This window comes from Sminthopsis crassicaudata, chromosome 3 (genome assembly GCF_048593235.1).
Source record: "Sminthopsis crassicaudata isolate SCR6 chromosome 3, ASM4859323v1, whole genome shotgun sequence".
Taxonomy (NCBI): Eukaryota; Metazoa; Chordata; class Mammalia; order Dasyuromorphia; family Dasyuridae; genus Sminthopsis; species Sminthopsis crassicaudata.
The window spans coordinates 253,637,791-253,659,638 of NC_133619.1; the positions used below are offsets into that span (position 1 = coordinate 253,637,791).

The 21,848-nt window shown below is 32.9% G+C and overlaps 1 protein-coding gene across 11 annotated transcripts in view; it reads left to right on the forward strand.

The window, feature by feature from the left end:
- The window catches only part of USP25 (ubiquitin specific peptidase 25), a 191,640-nt gene that overhangs the window by 162,012 nt on the left and 7,780 nt on the right, over nt 1-21,848 (forward strand). For all 11 annotated transcript variants that reach the window (XM_074300458.1, XM_074300453.1, XM_074300456.1 and 8 more), the window contains 3 exons: nt 8,817-8,995; nt 15,162-15,240; nt 20,509-20,588. In XM_074300458.1, the coding sequence (XP_074156559.1) occupies nt 8,817-8,995; nt 15,162-15,240; nt 20,509-20,588 (338 nt within the window). The remainder of the gene's footprint in view (nt 1-8,816; nt 8,996-15,161; nt 15,241-20,508; nt 20,589-21,848) is intronic.

Below are 21,848 nucleotides of genomic sequence, written 5' to 3' on the forward strand. Positions count from 1 at the left end.
AATTAAATTTATAGGATATGGCCAAATAAAGTTCTTATAATATTTAATTGCTGAGATAAGGATTTTATATGCCATGTTAAATAGATCATCATGAGCCATCAGAGGAGAAAATGAGAAGAAATTTAAATATCTAGAAATTGCTGTTTCAAGAAACTGCAAAAAGTCATTAAAATAACTGATATATAACTATTTTTAGTATTTACTTTAGACTGTGTGTGTGTGTGTATACATATATATGTATATATAGGGAATAGTGTTATTAGGAATGAGAAATATCTTGAAAACTAAGCACTTGGTCATTGGACTAAATATATATAAAGACTTAATTAGTCTAATGCACCCTTGAAGTTCATCTGTGACAATTAGTAGGATTATGAGTGCTGCCTTAAGAAGACATATATACCTTAATGATTTTAATTATAGAGTTTCTCAAAAATCACTTCAATTCAGGTGTTTAAGGGAGATCAAGTAGACTTGCCTTTGAAATGACAGTGGAGTGAGGTTGTGTTTGCCAGGCCAACATTTAGACTCTGGAAGTAGGAACAAAACCACAGTTACCTAAGCAGTGACACTGTTATCTATGTTCTTGTAAAGTTTAGAGTTTTCTTTCCTAAAAACTTATTGTCTAGATATGTGAAACAAACTAGTGATGCAGATTTTTCCTCCCATTTTAATCCCAAGTAATTCCACCCATCCTGGTTATGAGCCAAACACAGCACTCATCCTACTTGACTTAGCAAGAAATCACCAACTATGTCCTCTAAACCTCTGAAGACACACCTAGAGCTTGTGTATCTGCCTTTCCTCTGTATTGTTTAAAAAAAAAAAAAAAAAAAAAAAAACCACCATGTGTCCATTCTAAAGCTGAAATATCTTTTTTGGATATGTTGTCTGACATCAGAATGTGCTGGGGGGGTTTGAGGAGAGAGAGAGAGACAGAGACAGAGACAGAGAGACAGAGACAGAGAGAGAGAGAGAGAGAGAATATGAATGAGAATATATATGTGTGTGTGTGTATACCATTGCTTAGAACAGTAATTAACACTTCCTGGGAGTACAGACATTATAACACTTTACCCTTTTACTCAAAATCACCTGAGATTTGAAAAATAAAGTCTTAACTCCTCTAAGTATCAAGCATTCATGGGACAAAGCCAAGATAGCAAACAAAAGGCAGGAAAATGCCTGAGCTTTTCCTAGATTCCCAGAATCAACATTAAAATAAGCCTCTAAAAGAACTTTCTTGTGACAGAATCCACAAATAGATGGTATGAAACAATTTTCAAGGCCAAGAGAATCTAGGATTTCAGAACTGGGGTAAAAGGGAAGCACAGCCCATTGTAGAGAGTGACTAAGCAAGCCAGCAGGAGGCTCTTAGGCACAGCAGTCCAGAATCAGCAAGCCAGTAACACTGCAGGCCAGCTGTGAAATTAGCAGCCCTAGTAAAACGGGCAGTCTCTGAACCCAGAACACAATAGGTGCAATTAGGATAGGCCACTCCAGCACAGTGGACAAGCCATCAGCCCTAGAGGACCTAGCTCAAAAAAGCCAGTAACCAGACTCCTAACCCGCCAGTGTAAGAAGCTTAGGGTAGGGATAGTATCCTCTGTACCTCAGGTGCAAATTTTAGCATGTAAAAATGAGAGGGAAATGTAAGCCACCATGGCAACAGGGAAAATCAAGTACAGACTCAGAAGAAAACAACAGTATCAAAATGCCTACTTGCAGAGCCTCAAAAGTGGAATATGAGTTGATCTCAAGCTCCAAAAACCCTCTTAGAAGAAGAGCACAAGAAAGAATTTTTAAAATAAGTAAGAGTGGTAGAAGAAAAATTGAGAAAATAAATGAGAGTTATGTAAGAGAATTATGGAAAAGAGCCAAAGCTAGGAAAAGGGAGCATAAAAATTGCCTGAAGAAAGCAATTAATCAAAAAATGGAATTAGCCAAATGGGGTAGGAAATCTACTGAAGAAAATATCTCCTTAAAAGTAGAATTGGCCAAATGGAAAATGAGGCACAAAAGCTAACTGAAGAAAATACTTCTTTAAAAATTAGCATTGGGCAAATGGAAGCTAGTGATTCTCTAAAGCATAAACAGTCAGTCAAACAAAATTAAAAGAATGAAATAATAGAAGAAAATGTAAAATACCTCATTGGAAAAAAATAACTGATCAGGAAAGTAGATCCAAGAGAAGATAATTTTAAAATATTGGACTGCCTGAAAGTCATGATCAAAAAAAGACCCTCAGCAGTACCTTTCAAGAATTATCAAGGATATCCCCTGATATCTTAAAACCAGAAGGTTAAAACAGCCATTGAAAGAATCTATTAATTACTTCCTGAAAGCAATCCCAAAATGAAAAGGATATTATAGCCAAGTTCCAGAACTACCAGGTCAAGGACAAAGTACTGCAAACCTCCAAAAAGAAACAATTCAAATATCATGAAGCTATAATCAGGATTACACAGGATTTAGCAGCTTCTTTATTAAAAGATTGGAAGGCTTGGAACATGAAATTCCAGAAGATAAAAGAGCTGGGATTACAACCAAGAATCACCTACCCAGCAAAATTGAGCATAATCTTTCAGGGGAAAACTTCCCTGATGAAAAGACCAGACCTGAACAGAAAATTTGTTCTTCAAATACAAGATTCAAGTGAAACATAAAAAAGGTAAACTGGAAAGGAAAAAAAAACAACCCATGGTATTCATTAAGTTTAAACTTTTTACATCCCTACATGGGAAGGTAATATTTTATCTCTTAAGAATTGTATTGCTATTAGGGGAGGTAGAAGGAGCACACTAGAGGATGTGGGTAAAGTTGACTTCGATGTGATGACAAAAAAAAATTAAGGGGTGAAAAAAGAGATTGTATTGGGAAAAGAGGAAACAGGGAGGCAGAATAATACAAATGAAAATACACGTTTAATTGGGTAAAGAAATCTCTCTTATCCTATAGGTAAGTGTAGGAGGAGAAGAGGAAAAGAAAAGGGGAGAGGAGCTGATTAAAGAGAGGGTAGATTGAGGGAGTCAGTGGTCAAAAGCAAAACACTGGTGAGAGAGAAACAGAAACAGGAAAAATAGTATGGAGAGAAATGCACAATTAGAAATCATAATTGTGAATATGAATAGGATGAACTCCTGTAAAACAGAAACCCCATAAAACATAAGCCAATAACAGAGTGAATTAAAAATAATTTACAGTATATTGTTTATAAGAAACACTTTTGAAGATCCACACAGTGTAAAGGTAAAAGGCTAGAGCAGCCTATATGATGCTTCAGCTGAGGCAGGGCTAATCCTGATCCTCAGACAAAAGCAAAAATAGATCTAATTAAAAGAGACAAAAAGATATGTTTTATATGTATATGTGTGTATATAAGTGTATTTGCATGTATATATGTGTATATGCATGTGTACACATGTATATATACATGTGTACACATGCATACACACAGGTGGTATATTATCCAAATTTTTAGAGGAGAAGTTAAATGAGTTACAGGAAGAAATAGATAGTAAAACTATACTAGTGGCGATCTTTAAACCTCCTCTCAACTGAATAGATCTAACAAAATAAAACAGGAAAAAAATAGTTCAAGAGGTAAGTAGAATCTTTTTTTAAAAGTTATATAGGGTAATGCTCTGGAGAAAAGTGAATAGGGATAGAAAGGAATATACCTTATTCTCAGCAGTAAATAGCGTCTACATAAAAATTGACCATGTATTTGAGCATAAAAACCTCAAATCAAATGCAGAAAGGCAGAAATAATTGAGTGCATCATTTTCAGATCATGATGCACAGATTAACAGAGGAAGAAATAAAATACTTAATTCTGTTATAGAAAAAGAAATTAAATAAACTGTCAGTGAACTCCCTAAGAAAAAATTCATGAGGCCAGATGGATTTGCAAGTGAATTCTACCATTTAAATAACAATTAATTCTAATACTATATAAACGTTTCTTTAATAGGCAAAGGAGTTTTACCAAATATCTGATATCTAAACTAGGAAGAGCCAAAACTCAGTGAAAGAAAATTTATAGACCATCTTTCTTAAAAAAAAAAAATATTGATGCAAAGATTTTAAATAAAATACTAGCAAAATTAACAGGAATTTATCACCAGGATAATATATGGTGACTAGGTGGGGCTATTTGCAAGACTATAAGGCTGATTCAATGTTAGGAAAAATATTAGCATAATATTGACCATAACGATAACTAGCAGAAAGGACTCTTAACAAAATGCAGCACACAATCCTAATTAAAATACTAGGCACCAAATGAAGAAAGGGAATGTTACTTAAAACAAGAATTTTATTACCTATCTAAAATCATCAGCAAGCATGACCTTTAGTGGGGATAAACTAGAAGCATTCCAAATGAGATTGGGGGTGAAACAAGGATGTCTGTTATTACCACTGTTATTCAGTAATGGACTAGAAATTTCAACTTTAGCATTAAGAGAAGTAAAAGAAGTTAAATAAATTACAATTCTCAAGGAGACAAAACTCACTCTTTGAATATGATATGATGATATACCTAAAGAGTTCTACAGAATCAATCAAAATCTTTTTAAATTAATTAAAAACTTGAGCAAAGTCACAGGATATAAGATATATCCACGTAAGTCATCAATATTTCTATATGTTATCAACTAAAATCTAGAATCAAGAGATAAAAAGAGAAATTCCACTTAAAATAAATATAGACAATATAAAATATTTGGGAGTCTACTTGCCAAAACAAACTCAGGAACTATAAAAACACAATCATAAAACACTTCACACAAATAATATCAAAGCCAAACAATTGGTAAAATATCAATTGCTCATGGATAGACCAAGCTAATATAATAGAAATGACAATTTTAACTAAATCAGTTTAGTTACTCAGTACTATACCATTCAAATTGCCAAAAATTGTTTTATAGGCTTAGGAAAAATAATATGAAATTCATTTGGAGAGGAACAAAAGAACAAAGGATTTAATGTAAAAAATGCAAAGCAATGTGGGATAGCCATATCTGATCTAAAACTGTATTTTAAAATAGTCATCAAAACTATTTGGTTCTGGCTAAGGAATAGATTGGTGGATCAGTGAAATATATTATGTACATAAGACATAGTAGTCAAGAACTGTAATTTACTGTTTGATAAATCCAAAGATTCCAGCTTCTGGGATAACACCCTCTGACAAAAACCAACTGGGAAAAATGGAAAATAGTACAACAGAAACTAGGCATAGCCCAACATTTCACAGTTTTCCAAGATGTGGACAAAATGGATATGTGATTTAGACATAAAGTATGATAGCATATGCAAATTAGGAAAACAAGGAATAGTTTACTTGTCAGATCTATGGAAAAAGTAATAATTTATGATCAAACAAGAGATAGAATACATTATGGAAGGTAAAATGGATAATTTTGATTACATTAAATTTTAAAGGGTTTGTACAAACAAAACTCACAGCCAAGATAAGAAGTAAAGCAGAAAGATGGGAAATAATTTTTACAGCAAGCATTTCTGATACAGGTTTCCTTTCTCAAATATATAGACAATTGAGTCAAATTTATAAGACAAGTCATTCCTCCAATTAATAAATGGTCAAAAATATAAATAGGACGTTTTCAGATGAAGAAATTAGTTATCTATAAACAAATTGAAAATTGCTCTAACTATTGGTTAGAGAAATGCAAATTTAAAACAAACAAAATTTCAAAGTACCCCTCATGTCTGTGAGATTGGCTAATATGATTTCCCAAAAAGGAAAATTATAAATGTTAGAGAAGATGTGGGAAAATTGGGATTGCATTGTTGGTGATCTAATCACTCTGGAGAACAATTTAGAACTGTGTGCCCAAAGGGCAATTAAACTTCACTTATATATTTAAACCAAAAAAATCATTTAAAAAAAAAAAAAAAAAGGAAAAGGAATTCCTTGTACAAAAATATTTATAGCACCTCTTTTTTTTTTGTGGTGGCAAAGAATTAGAAATTGAATGAATGCCTATTATTTGGGGAATGGCTAAAGAAATTGTGGTATATGAATATAATAGATTACTATTATGCTACAAGAACAGGTACATTTCAGAAAAACTTGGAACAGCTTTCATGCATTGCTGCTTAGTGAAAAGAGCAGAACTAGGATGATATTATACATGATAACAATAACACTGTGTGATAAATCAACTATGATTAACTTAGCTGTTCTCAGTAATACAGTGATCCAAGACAATTCCAGAAGACACAAGACTCAAAATGCTATCTATGTCCAAATATAGAGCTAGGGAGTTTGAATGCATATTATTTTCACTTTTTTTATTTTTTCGGTTTTTGTGTGGCTTTTTTCTTTTGTTTTGCTGCTGCTTTTACAATGTGGCTACTATGGAAATATATTTCCATGATTATACATATATAATCTATATCAGATTGTTTGCTGTCTTAGAGAAGGGAGAGAGATTCGTAAAAATGAATATTGAAAATTATCTTTACATGTAATTAGAAAAAGTGAAATATTTACAAGAAGAAAAAAAAAAGCTTCCATTTTCGGCACTCTTGCTTCCAATATCTGATTTAGAACTAGAACTTTGGGCGCCAATCCTTACTAGGAATGAAGTATATACACCCCAAACAAGTATCTTTTCTTGTCATGAATTATTCCATGTTGCTTGATAAGATAATTGGGGAACCTGACTATTAGGTATTTCCATTCTCAATACTTTTCCTGATTTTTCTGTCTCATGCCTGCTTCTGTCACCAAAAGATCATAAAAGATGAGGGACAAAGTCAGCTGGTATTTTTTTCTCGTAACACTAGAAAATTGCTACCTCCTTGCCTATTTTCTGTTATGGTGTCATCGTTTACCGGCATACCCTGCTCTCCCAAACCCTCAGATCATCTCTTCTTCAGATTAAGCATCCTTATTTACTTCAGTTAATACAAATGTAGCATGAACTAAATTCATTTCACGAGTCTTATTGCTTCCTCTAACTGGCTTATTCAATGAATTTATAAAATGTCAGTCTCAGAATTGGATACTCCAGTAAAACTACATATATATAATGGGATTTTTACCTCTTTATTCCTCTTAATAAGGTCTAATATCTTATTAACTTTCTGGACTGATATGCACTTCAAAACAAATAGTTATTCGCCTCCATCTCACTCCACAAGTCAATCAGAGTCTTATCTCTAGGACTGAATTTTTTTTCCATTTTTAAATTAAATTTACAGGCTTGTAGATTTAGAACTGGAACAGGGAACCTTGGAGTCATCTCATATAGCAGTTTCATTAATAGATAAGACTAAAGCTCCAAGAGGTTCAGGGATTTGCCCACGTTGATGCCAGCAATAAGTGATTAGAATATGCATTTGATCCCAAACACTTTACTTTTAAGGGCAGTACTTTCTAGTATGTCGTTCTTGCTCTTTGTTTTAGTATGAAAAAGATGAAATATGAGAGTTACTTTTATGGAGTAATTTTTACCTCTTTGATTGTTAATGCTTTTGAACAATTTTTCAGATAATCATTTTTAGGTTGTATTCCTTTAAAAAACTAAAACAACTTTATTCAATGCTTTGTCCACTTGTCTAGTAGGGATTAGGTCTTCCTTTTATGGATTTGGGTAAATTCTGTCTAGATTTTGGATGTCAGACTTTGATTTAGGCAAAAGAAAGCAACAAATGTTTGTTTATGCTTTACAATGTTCCAGGCATATAAAAAAGAAAGTCTCTGCTCTCGAGGAGCCTACATTCTAGGAGAAGATAATACATAAATGACATCTCCAAAAGAAGAGATTGGGGAGGGGGGAAAGGTATTGTGATCTGGAAAGTCAAAGGCGAGATTGGGAGAGAAATGAAGACTGGCTACTCTAGCTCTCTTCAAAATGGACACCATAGGATGAATGGGAGAAGGGGGCTGGCATGTTGGAAGCATGGATGTTCAAGGGTCAGAAGGCCCCAGAATTTGAAGGAAAGAAGAGAAATGAGAGCTAAAGCATCATTCTGCTTTATCACTTTATGCAACTAAACAGTTATCCATCTCTGAAATAGTTCAACCATGCTGAAAAGAATATTTTTGTATAAATAAGTAGACATAAAGAAGTTTATATAATCCTTTATTAATTTTAAAGATACCTAGATTTCTAACTCTGATTTTTCTGATATGTCAGCACTCATAGTTAAGCTATGAAGAAACAATTTAACTTACTTTAATTTTTTAAAGTGTAAAATAACCTGGGATGTTTTCATAGGAATTTTTCAAAAAAAAATTTACATACTATAGTTCAGACTCATTTTTTCCTAGCATTTTTATAAAAGGATGAGTCTATCAATTAGGTTTTCCTTTCCTAATATTGTTTGTTAATTAGTTGATAGAGATTTAAACACATACTTTTCATGCTAACCTAGAGTAAATTTTTTCAGAAAATGTTTTATGTGGTCATAAAAGAACCTGCTAAAAATATCAGAGATGATGAAGTTCAAACTTAGATGTGAAGAAAGAATGATCTTTTTATCCTTATTATTATTGTTATATATCAGTACTTTATTCTGATTGTTATTTACATAGGAAATCTTTAAACCTAGAGAATATAGATCATTAATGAATTAATGGCACTAGAGATAAAGCACTCCATTAAACACTAAGAAAACAGTAGATCAAAAAAACATGATAAATTTTAGATGAATAGAATAAAGAGTAATTAATGGAATGTATATGTTTACTCAAGATGTGTCAGCATTGTTGTTTTTAATATATTGAAAATTTTGTTTTAACTTCAATAATTGGAATTTCCTTTATATTTTTTTAGGCAATCAAATTAGAGTATGCAAGGTTAGTAAAACTGGCTCAAGAAGATACTCCACCAGAAACAGACTATCGATTGCATCATGCAGTTGTCTATTTTATCCAGAACCAGTCACCAAAGAAAATAATTGAGAGGACATTATTGGAACAGTTTGGAAATCGCAATTTGAGTTTTGATGAAAGGTAATTAGAAAATTAAATATTAATTTAGTGATTTCTAATTTTCTAGTTATTAATAATTTGGTATCGTTTTAAAGGTATCTACTTCAAAAAAGCCTTATTGATTATTAGGTTTTCTAATCATATTTTTAAAATTTTTACTTAAAATAATTCAATCCAACTTTCATTGACCATTAATAATGGGAGAAAGTTAAGCATGGATAAATTCAATTCTCAAATAATAAAAAGATCTGATTTATTTACTGTGCCTAACAGTTCTGTTTTATGCACTTTTAAAATTGGTTGAAAGGACATCTGATCATTTAGTTATAATATATTTTTATTGATCAGAATTAGACCCAGAATAGCAGTTAATATCATTGCTTTAATTTGGGAATTGTCTTAGATGTAGAATTTTGAAGTTTTGAAATACTTTATATTGAGGAGAGATACTCATTTTGCTAAACTAAGGGGTAGATAAAGAATATGGACAACAGAGTAGAACCCTGGATTCCTGGATAAAATTAGATGCCCTGTTAGTACCCTGAAGGTTAATAGGGTACCCTCTCCCAAGTCATTCAAGTCTGGTTGTTCTTTAGAGGATTCTTATCTATGTCTAGCAGTACAGGAAATTGGGAGAAGGGGGGAAAAAATCTGGACTTAGGGCCTAGTGCTGATTCTTGCTACTGAAGTGATGAAAAACTTCTATGAAAAATGTTGGCTAATTAATACTCAAGACTCCTCACTAGCAAGAAAAGTAGGTTGGACCAGTTGCTGCAGGTCTAATCTATGGATGAACAAGCTTCCTTGTCTGTTTGTTTGGTTTTTTGTTGTTTTTTTTTTGAGCCTTCTTCAACATTTTTTCCTTTAGCCATATAGAGAAACTTATTGGAATTACAGAATTTTATAGTATTTTAGGACTTTCAGCAAATATTAGCATATTGAAGTCCCTCATTTCAACTATGTCTTACCTTTTAGGTCAGTTTTGTGTTCTCTATCTGGTATAGAGGCTTTTAAAAAAAATCTAAATTCATCAAAAAGCTTTCTGCTGTTAAATGAGGTTTCATTTCATTTCATCAAAATGGCAGGTATTTGGCCAGAGATATCCAGCTTGTAAGAACTATGTTTGGTTGTTACTCTGATCAGGCAGAATTTAAGCTGAGAGGTTAAAAAAAAAAATTACGGAAGACGACATGCATAATAATTAGTAGGGCTTAAGTATGAGAAAAAGGGTCAGGAATGATACTTATGGTCTGTCAGATGCCTATATAAAAATACAGTTTGGAGAAAAAGAAAAATGTGCTTGAGATGTCAACACAGGTTTGTAACTATGATTTCATAAGAAAAAATGACATGAGAAAGGGAAGGGTAAGAAATCATGTTTAAAAGAAAAAAAGTTTAACAATAGAATCATACCATATACTTAGTATTTAGAAATACACACACACACACACACACACACACACACACACACACACACACACAAAACATATACATATATCTCAACATCATAAGTATATATAGTTTTGTATATATTTTCTTCATGTTTAACATTATTCCATTGTGTGTGTGTGTGTGTGTGTGTGTGTGTGTGTGTTTACACACCTATGATTTTACTAATATTGGAAATTCCCAATGAACTGATTGGCAAGTGTTTATAACTTATAACGTAAGAGAATTGCCAGACTGATAGAGCAGTTAAATGACTTACTTAATACAAAGTATGCTTTAGAGGCTGGACTTGAACTAAGGTCAGCCTCAAGGCCAACTCACTATCCACTGCATGGACAATTATATCTCATATATTCTTATGTCAAAATTTACAAATCTAAAGGAAGAAGTCCATATTATAAAGCTAGAAGATTGATCAGAGTAAGAACCAATGAAATGAAATCTCATTTAATAGGAGAAAGTTCTTTGATGAACTTAGATTTTTTAAAAATACATGTCAGCAGAACAAGGGCACATAACTTTGGATGAATACTGTTAAGTTCTTACTAAGTGCTAATGAGATAATGAGATATTAGGTTCTTACTAAGTGCTAAGTCGGTACTTGACAATTCTCTAGTTCTTCCTTCCGCTCCTCTAGGAACCGTTTTGCCATCTGGTGCTCCCCTTTCTACCTCCGATTTAAGACATCCAACTGAATTTAATAAACTGTCCATCTTCTTGTCATAATGATTCGTCTTTCAGTGACCAGAGTCTTCATCCTCTGTGGAAAGGTCACTTAATCGCATCACTGAAACTAGTTTTTCTGAAGATGGTGGAGTTATATCTAGACAATGAGGTGGATTCTCCCATTTGCAGCCTAAGTGCCGGACAGATGCTTTGCCAGGGGCCATCCAAGGGACTTTAGTTTTCACTCGAACACTCCTCCGGACATTCACCGTGTCCCCTCTCATGCCACGTTTGTGCGAATTCTGGCTCTTGGCAGGTGTTGGTTTCAGGATCTTTTTTATGTGGACATGGACAGGAGTATTCTCATCCATGTGAACATGTAAGGGGGGAGGTGAAGAGCAGTTCTAACTAGAGAATTGTCAAGTACCGACTTAGCACTTAGTGAGAACCTAATATCTCATTATCTCATTAGCACTTAGTAAGAACCTAACAGAATACAAAGACATGCCAAAATTGTATAAGAATTCCATTAAGAGTACAGTAGTGCTAAATCTCAGAAAAGGCTATAGCTGGTAACAATGCTAAGGTCAAAAAAAGGAAGACTTTTTTTGTTTTTTGCCAAGATGAAAATGTGGCAAAGTGGTTATTTAAGTAATACCTCTTGCATGGCTTGTGACCATGGAAAAGTTTATAAATACTTTTGTGTCCCTGTCAATTATCTATGACTTTAAGTAATTGCAAACAAGTTGCTAGTCAGCATCAGGTGAGGAAGTTTCCATATACTAATGAAATCATGTATCCTCACTACCCTCAAATATTGGGAAAAAGAAAAGTTTCAAATAAAAAATAGGATCATCCACAGTTTAGAGAGTGAGGGGCAAGGTAAATGATACAGGATGAAAGAGAAAAAAACAAAAACTTGTTTTCTCTGCCATGAATGAAAAGAGTAGAATAACAGCAAAAAATTATTATTAAAAATATTAACCCCTCAAAACACATAAGGACATAAAGAACACAATTGGTCAATTTGAGTCACTTGGTCCAGAAGGATTGCATCCCAGCATAAAAAACAAACTAGGGAGTGAGATGATTAATCCAATGTTAGTGTTCTCTGAAATACTTAGAAAAAAATAGAAGTATTCCAGGATAGTATAAGGATACATGTTATTTTTTTAAGACAGTAGTTACTTCTAGATCCTGTGACCAACAAGAGGAAGAGCTAGGAATGTTCTCTGATTCTTATAACCTCTCAAACCTCTCCAAAACAGAAATGATATGCCATAGTTAATGTATTTGCAGAATCTAAAAGCGGTTCATTTAGAAGAAAAAGTCTGTCAGGGTAATATCAATGTAACATGAGTATTGCTGGTGCCATGGCATACTGCTCTTTAGCTTCAGTGTTCCAAAGTTCTGAATTGTTGGTTCCAGATCATAAAATTAAAGAAATATAAGGAGGGCATCTAAGAGGGCATCCAGCCCTGAAGTCAGGAAGGCCTGAATTCGAATGTGACCTCGGACACTTAACACTTTCTAGCCATGTGACCCTGCCTGCCTCAGGGGGGAAAAAAAAAGGAATAAAGGGAACAGGAGAGCACACCACAAGATTTCGTGGGTATTGGGGGTAGGAGGTGTGAGATGCATGGTGGTTTACTAAGCCTGAGAAAAAGAATGTAGAATCCAGCTAGAGCCAGTTCTCTTAAAAAACTCACTTGGAATGGACACCTAAGCTGATGAACAATGGGACAATATGAGACAGAGACGCAGCCTCCAAAGAAACCCATATTGAGAAGGGACAGAGTCAGAAAGTGAGCAGCAGAGTAAAATAAGAGGGAAATAGACTAAAAACTTCAGGATGAAGAAAACAAAGACTTTGAACACACACAGCTAAATCAGCAAGAAAAATTAACAGAAGGAAATCTAACTTCCAGATCTAGTAAACTAATTTATGCATCTATGCATACATAAGTACTGCAAAACTAAGAAAAATGAACCCACAGTTAATGAGACAGAGGATAATGTGGAATTTGAGAGGAACATGGAAGTGCAACACTGTTTCTAAGTCATTCAAAAGAGAAATATGGAATACGAGAATACAATTTACGGCCTATACAGCAAAAATAATGAACAAATAAACTGGAATCTGCAGACAAATCTCATCAAAGAAACAAGAAATAACAACATATTGGGAATGTAATTACATAGAAGTGAAGGGGGAGAGGATTCCGGGAAGATGAAGGAGTAGGTCAGTAAATTTCTAGCTCTCCAAATTTCCCCACAAACAGAACAAATTTGCATCTCAGGTTGAACATAGACTGATTAAAAAGTCAAGAAGACTTGGGGCAGAACTGGGGTGCTCCTAGTACAATCCCAGAAGAAAGACTCCAGACTGTGATTAACCTGCCTGAAGTGCAAACACCTCCAGGCTAGCTCTAGAAATACTAGTGGAGACCTCTGGAGTTAGCTGAGTTTGGCTGGAGCTTTAGCAGAAGCACAGAAACTTTCACCTCTTGGACTGCATGTGAAATGGAGGTCTGAGACTGAGAAGACTGAGGGAAAGGAAATTCAAATAATATAAGATGATTTTATACCGACTAGAAAACATAAGAAGGAATGGAATAATGTTTTCAGGAGAGTAATGGAACTCAGGATGCAGCCCAGGGTGACCTACCCAGAAAATCTGAACTTTTACTATACATGAAAAAATATAGATGGTTTTATAAAGAGGACCAGGGCTAAAGAGATTATTTGCTTATCAAATAACTTGAAACAATATAAATGCAAGGGGAATGAAATGCAGTTGCTAAGGACAACAACAGAGACCAGTAAGAAGCTTCTTTCTAAATATACATAAAGAATCAGTTAAAGGTGGAAATCTGGTATAGAGGTAACAGTAAAGAAGCAGATAAGCTACTTTTGCACAGGTTGAAATACCAGTCCTCTCAGCTCCACTCCTTGGCATCCCTAGGCTACCTTTTGACATTCTATTTCAGCATAAAAAGCAAATTAATGTTAACTCTGAATAATGCCCCAATTCTTCTAAAATTTTCATATGATTTTTGTTGGGAGAAAAAAGAATATTTGTACCATAAGATGAGAGGGGAAACTTTATATTTCTGTAATTTCTGAGGTTTCTAGATTAACTCATTTTGTTACTTGAAATAAGTCTCTTCTCAGTACTTCAGGCAACAGCTAAATGAATAAACTGCAGAAGTGGTATTCTGTAGTGGAAGGAGCACAGGATTTAAAGTTAGAATTTGAATTTAAATCTTGGCTCTGCTATTGAATTTTATCTGCAACCTCAGGCAAGGACTATGTAATTTGGATCACTGAAAATGGAGTCATAATGCCCTGAATGACATTGAGCAGGTCACTTAACCACTCTGTGTCTCAGATTTATTGTCTTTAAAATGGAGGTGTTGAACTACGTGATCTCTGGGTTCACTTCCATCCTGACATCTGTGTTCTACCTTAAGAAGAAGTGGATTCCTTTCACTGGGAAGGGCATTTGAATGGCATTTTTTTTCCCCATAGGAATGTCACACTGGTTCTGATCACTGTGGATAAAAAATCAGATGTGCTATGGAGTGAACAGATGGCCTCTGAGACTTTTCTAACTCAGATTCTTTAACACTGAATAATTTACATCTATACTCACATCTACTATAACCATCTGTGTGGTTGAACTAATTTGCATCTATTACAGTATATTAGTAGAAGACTGCAGCCAAAATATATAAATTAGAACACATCATTTGATTTCATTAGAATATATGATTTAAATTAATGAATAAATATTCAAACTATATTATAAATTTAGAGTATTCTTAGGTAACAGCTTTTCATAATTTTCTTATTATTTCTTTTATTTGTTTTTTTTTTTACCTAAAAGAATATCTTTCTTTTCATTCAGTATGTTTTGGATTAGTTTCTTGCAATTCATTACATAGGGGTGATTTATTAATTACATGATCTGTGAGTTAATAGCAACACTGCTTTCTATACTTATACACAAGTGAATCCATTCTTACTGGTGCTACAATCAATTTGGGAACAATTTTCTTTTCTTCTTAAGGTGTCGCAACATAATGAAAATTGCTCAAGCCAAACTTGAAATGATAAAGCCAGAAGAAGTAAACATGGAAGAATATGAGGTAATTTATGTCTTTTGAGGAAAGAAGATGGATATTAGGAAAATTGCTTTATTAAATTGTTTCATATTTTTCTAAACCAAATTACTTTGGTCTTAAGATGTCAAAAAAAAGTAGGATATTTTGTAAAATGACTGTGCGTTTACTTTTTCATATAAATTAGCCCTCTAAATTGACTCCTGTTGTGTTTTCCTTGTTACTAATTTCCACAGAAAAAACATAGACTTTCTTGACTGATGCTGATTAGCAATTTGTTTATGGCCAAAAAAAAAAAAATTAATTCAATTTTATGTTTTCCATTTAAAGTACTTCCAGATTGTTCTGTTTTAAATGTCCATTAGGCTGTTAGTAATGTGGAACTGAAACTCAAAGGAGAGACTGGGACCAGATGTATAAATTGAGAATCATTTTAATAGAGATGATAATGAAACTCATAAGAACTAGGTTTTGAAGAGAAAGAAGAGTCCTTATGACAGAACCCTGGGGAACACCTAGAGTTAAGGAAAGGGATCCAAATGATAAATATGATAAGTCAGCAAAGGAAACTGAGAAAGAATAACTTGGGGGGCAGCTAGGTGGCACAGTGGATAGAACACCAGCCTTGAATTCAGGAGGACTCGAGTTCAAATCTGGTCTCAGACACTTAACACTTCCTAGCTGTGTGACCCTGGGCAAGCCACTTAACCTCAGCCTCAGGGGAAAAAAAAAGAAAAAACAACTTGAAGGACAATCAGGAAGAATTGTCATAAAAACCCAGAGAAGAGACTATGTCCAGCAGTTTCAATAAAATTTACTTTGGTATATTTGATATTACTTAAAATATTTATGCTCAAAAGAGCTCAAGTGTTTTCTGCTATGTTAACAATACTTTTTCCCATTGGAAATATTCTGCATTTTCCAAACTGTTGAATCATTATATAGTCCAACTGTCATATTATTGTGAATATAGGAAGCCTCAATTTTCCAAACTATCCATGTGTGTTGAACCTTATCTACAACAAAATCAGTTTTTTAGAAATTATAGTCTCTTTATATGTCTCATGACATATATATTGAATAAAATTTTATCTGTAATTTTAGAAAAGTTTGAACAAATCCAAACTTTACTTTTCATTAAGGATTATTTTTACGCATAAAAATTTTACTTAAAATATAAAGATAATTTTATTGAAATTCTTATAATTGTTCTTGATTTTTTGACGTGTAATAATATTTAAATAAAAAACTTTTATTATTTTGTCAAGCCAGTTTATCTTTTGACTAATTCATAACAAAGCACAGTCTTATTTTTAATTTCTTTTGAGATAGAAGTATAGGTTTGTACCAAAATTATATGAACTCTTATGACTCAATAACTTTGCAAGAAATTTCTTTGTAAGAAATTTTGAACAGTCTCACCAGCCTTTCCTGGCTTAGCTGTATGGTTCACAAATTGTATGTTGTCTTGCCACTCCCTTTTTCCCTTGTTTTCAATAGATTCTTCAGCAACCTAGTTTTAATTTTAATTTTCCCCAAATCTAAACATCAAAGTACTGTTTGACTAACAGCATATTGTGGTGGATAGAGTACTGGACTTCAAGGCAGAAAAACCTGCATTCTGATCCTATCTTTACTAGCTGTGCAGTCAAGGGCAAGTCATATAACCTCTCTCTGCCTCAGATCTTTCTATCTTTAAGTGGAAAAATTGATAGCCTACAGTACCTTTTCTGTTAAGTTTTAAGGATCACATTAAGTAATATATATATATACACTTTTTCAAACTTTAAAATGGTATGTATGTAAATGCCAGTTACTTAGAAAAAAAAACATTTTAAAGGTAGAAAATTTCTAGATTAGTACATTTTTATATAGCTATAACCTCTCAATTACTATAAACAATTTAAATAATTTAAATTTTTGAATGTTTAAAACATTACAAAAATGTTTGAAAACTTGAAGAAAATATAAAATTTAGAAACAATTTAATTCTTGTTTTAAAGATTTAATACAGTATAGAAAGAACATTATTCTCAAATAATTATAGTAAAGTATATAATAACATAAATGCATTAAAAAGGTGTTACATATAAAATGTGGGAGCACTTAAAAGAAGTGGCCCAGAAATTTTGCAATAAAAATCTGTGTATCCATCAAAACACATCAAGGACAGGAGTCAAGAAAGTGCAAATTGTTTACTTGGGTAAGTGAGTAAATAGGATATAAGGCAACAAAGGTAGAAAGATACTAGATTATGGGAAGCCTCAAGTTGCTCGTTAGAGGATTTTGAATTTGATTCGGTAGATAATAATAAGCCAAACTTGAAGAATCACATATGGAATATGACTCTAGCAGTAGCAGTTCAGTAAAGTCTTACCTTAAAAATAATAGCAAAAAGATATGTCAGCAGATTGTTGTGATAATTGAGATAGGCAGTAAGAAGACTTTTATTAGAAGAGCGCAGCAAGAATAAAGGAAAGATTTGAAAAACATACGAGGAATATTATTTTTAAATATATATTTCTATAGATAAGTATAACAGGTTAATTCAAGATGAATCCTGAAACCTTTGACACTATTGATCGCTTCTTCTTAATAGGCTCTTCTCTCTAGGTTTTCATATCACTGCTCTTTAATAGGTTTCCTAAGTGTCTGACTACTTCTCTGTTTCCCTCAATATCCTCATCCATTTCTTATACACTAATAGGGCAAATCTTCCAAGTCATTGTCCCAGCTTTGTACTGCTTCACTTAGTTTTCTCATTAACTTTTATACTTTCAATTATAATATCTGTTAAAGCAGCCTCTCAGATTTGCTAATCTACCCCTAACCTCTTTCCCAATCTTCAGACTTCAATAATTGCTTTGTAAACATTTTGCACTGGAAGTCCTATAGAGATATTAAATTAAACTTGTCTAAAACTTAGTCCATTATCTTTCCCCAAAAAAGTCTCCCTTCCTAACTTCACTGTTAATATCAAGGATACTTTCCTTCTTACAAAGTTACAACTTAGACCTTATCCTTCACATCACATTTAGACTATGTAATAGCCTGCTGGTTGGTTGTACTGCCCCAAGTGTCTCTCCATTCCAATCCATCTGTCACTCAGTTGTCAAATTGATCTTCCCAAAGTGCAGCTCTCTTGTACACCACCTCATTTTACTGGCTTTTTTTTTTTTTAAGTCTTACTTAGTCACACCTTCTGCAAGAAGTCGTTCCCATTTTTTCTTATATTACTGAGTTCCTGCTGATACTATCCCCAATTTATTTATTTTGTTTATATATAGTTGTTCACAGTTTGTCTCCATCATTGTTTGTTCTTGAGATTAGGAACTTTTTTTTGCCTTTCTTTGTCAGTGCTTATCACAGTGCCTGGCATATACATAAAAGGTGCTTAATAAATGATAATTGACTGAATAGAATTCATTATTAATTAAATGTGAAAGATGATGAGAGAAAGTCAGCATAACACTAATGTTTTGAAACTTAAAGACTAAAGTAAATGGTATTACCACTGGCAGAAATAATTTAGTTTCAAGAAGGGAGAAAAGTTGTTTGGTTTTAGGTATCTTTCATTTGAGAAGACAGAGTCATAAGTAACACTACTCTAAGAAATCAAGTGAGTTATTAAGTTTCAAAGTTATGAACAAGAAGCTAAAGGTCTTAGAAACACAGGTAATGTGTTTTTTTATGTTTTGATTGCCAATTGAAGGCGATCTTTTTCAAAGAGAAATGGTATGTTTACAGATTAGTTAAGAAGATAGTGTCAAGATCTATATTTCAATTTTTAATTAACAGCTTAAAATATGAAAATGCCCTTTCTTGGCCAAGAATGTACATAATAATATATTTACCTAGAGGCTTACAAATTGAAACATAAGGAAGGGAGAGATAATTGCCTGTACGCTGTGATAGAGAGTAATGAAGAAAGAAAACTAGAAATTTTCTGAAATTTTAAAGAGGATAAGCATAAAGAAGATGCTACGATCATAGTTTTAAGCCATCTTTAAATATTGACTTTGATTTTACAACTAGGAGATCGATGTCAAGTAATGGAGAAACTGCTATTCAAGAAACTTAGTCATATTAAATGATTCTCTTAACAATTAACAAAAGGCAGATAACCATAAGAGCCCTGGTAAAAGCAGCACCTCTCACATCACTGGATCTGCTTTCAGTCTAGCTCTCACAGTCTTCTTCACCAGCCAGTGTCAAATAGTTCAACATCAAATCCTGATATCTTTTCTCGATGGAAATGATATTAAAGGAAAGGTATTACCTTATGCTTTGCTATATTCTTAAGGGCCATGGAATCTTTTATCTGACTTGCAGCTAAAATCTTCCATATATTATCTCTCCCATTAGAATGTGAGCTCCTTTAGAGAAGATATTGTCTTACTTTTCCATTTGTATCCCTTTGCTTAGCACAATGCTTTGCACATAGTAAGCATTTAATAAATATATCATTTTTTCCTTCATTGACTCATTGACCCTTTAACAAAAGTGAAAGGTAACCAGTGGGCTTCAGTTGCTCCACTGGTATTCTTGTATAAAGAGAATGTTTAGCATATTTGATTAATCCAGTGCAGCAATTTGAAGGATATGAACAAAAAATGCATAAGATGGCTTAGCATAGGTGTGTTATGATCTACATCACTGGAGAGAGCATCTTAATCATTGAGATCATATATCTATTTGAGTGCAGGAATGGGGTAAGAATTTTAAGAGAGTTGGAGTTGATGTGGTGACTTCAAAGGGAAGCTTGGAAATCTGTAATATAAAAAATAAGAGAAAAAGTTCTGGATTTGAAGGCAGAGGACTTAAGTTGGATTCTTAGCCTTGCTCTTTGCTACCTATGTGAACTTGAGTGAGTCACTGGAATCACTCTAGGATGGGGATGACTACTTGGTGTCTCAAATTCTTTCTAATCTCAGTTCTATATATGTCAACAATGAGAGTAGGTAATATGTCCAAGGCTCTGAGAAATGATGACCATGGCATTTGTTTTCAATTCTTACACTTACATACATTAAAATCTTTGCCATTTAGATATAAAAATTAGATTAATTTTTCAAAATTATTCTATATTTATCATGGAAAAAATTAAAATTAATATCTAACTTAATAATATCTAAGAAATTATTCTTTAAATCTTATTTCTTTCCTTACTAAACTGTATAGAAAGGCCAGTTAGTCATGTTTATGTAGAAAGATGTTTATCAGGAAAAATGCATAGTGTATTTTTAATAACTTCTTTTATTAGCTATTTTAAATACAATTTTTTTTTCCCTACAGAAGTGGCACCAGGATTATAGGAGCTTCAGGGATACAACAATGTATCTCATGATAGGCTTAGAACATTTTCAAAAAAAGAGGTAAGAAAAGTTAAGATATTTTGATATTATGGGGATCATATAAGATATACATACACATTATTTAACTTTATATGCATTTTTCATTTCTATGAAAAGGTATGTATTTTTAAAATTATTTTATATTTTCATTATATCTGCCAGTATGACTTTCTATATTTTCTTTAGATAACTTCAGTGTATTCTCATCTACTCTTGCTATGAAGCATAAAAAGGAAAAGGAACAGACAGATTTTAAGTGAGCAAAGAGTTTTAGAGAAATAGTAGGAAATAATTTCAGCAGAACCAGGCAGGACATGCTGCATCTCATATTATCCGGCTTCCTTTGTAATGAACTTCTTCTGTAGCCAATCTGAATTTATATTTGCCCTAGACACTAATTATTTTAGTTCTTCTGATAATTGTGAAAGATATAATAATTGGAATTTTACTATGCCATCACTAGCCTAATAAGATATACAACTTGCAAATTAATTTAAGGTTATTTTTAAGTGAACTACAGATAACAGAAAGTATTGACTAAATCCCAGTATTATACACATTTTTTAAAAATACTGTTGCTATAAATAATGAAATTAACTAAACTCAGATTTGTAGATTTAAGAACACTTATCCTCTTTCTCACCACTATACCTGGAAATGGGGCATAAGGGAGTGTTCCACTGCAATGAATGTCATTTTATATTCATGCACATATTGGAGGTAGCTATAACCAAAACATTCATTACCTCTGATTAATTTTCTAGTCATGAACTTATTCAGACTTATTCTAGGTTGATCATCAGATAGCAGCAGAACCATAATTGTCATCAAAACTAGTTTTTCAAGATTGGTAAATTATACCAGAGTTTACATTTTCCTGGCACAAAGTGAAAACACAGGGTCAGCTAAGTGCAATAGTGAATCATTCCAGCAAGAATCTCTTTGAAGATGTGGTTCCAATAATACTGTGTACTAAGCACATACAAAATTTATATTTACATGTGGTATTTACATATATGTTTATTCCTTTATAAAATATTTTTGTCATTTTGTTTTTGGAGCTAGCCACTGAAGTCTCTTCTTACTTTGAAATTCCTTAAGAAACTCAATTTTATTATGACTACCAAAATATTGCTTTTTGAAGACTTTTGGATTATGTCCTCTAGAGGGCAGTGCTACCATTTTTATTCTGGTTTCATGATTTTAAAGATAATTGACTTTATTGCATACTTCCAAAAGAACAAAAGCAAAGAAGTCTAAAGTTTCAAAGTTGGAAGAGAG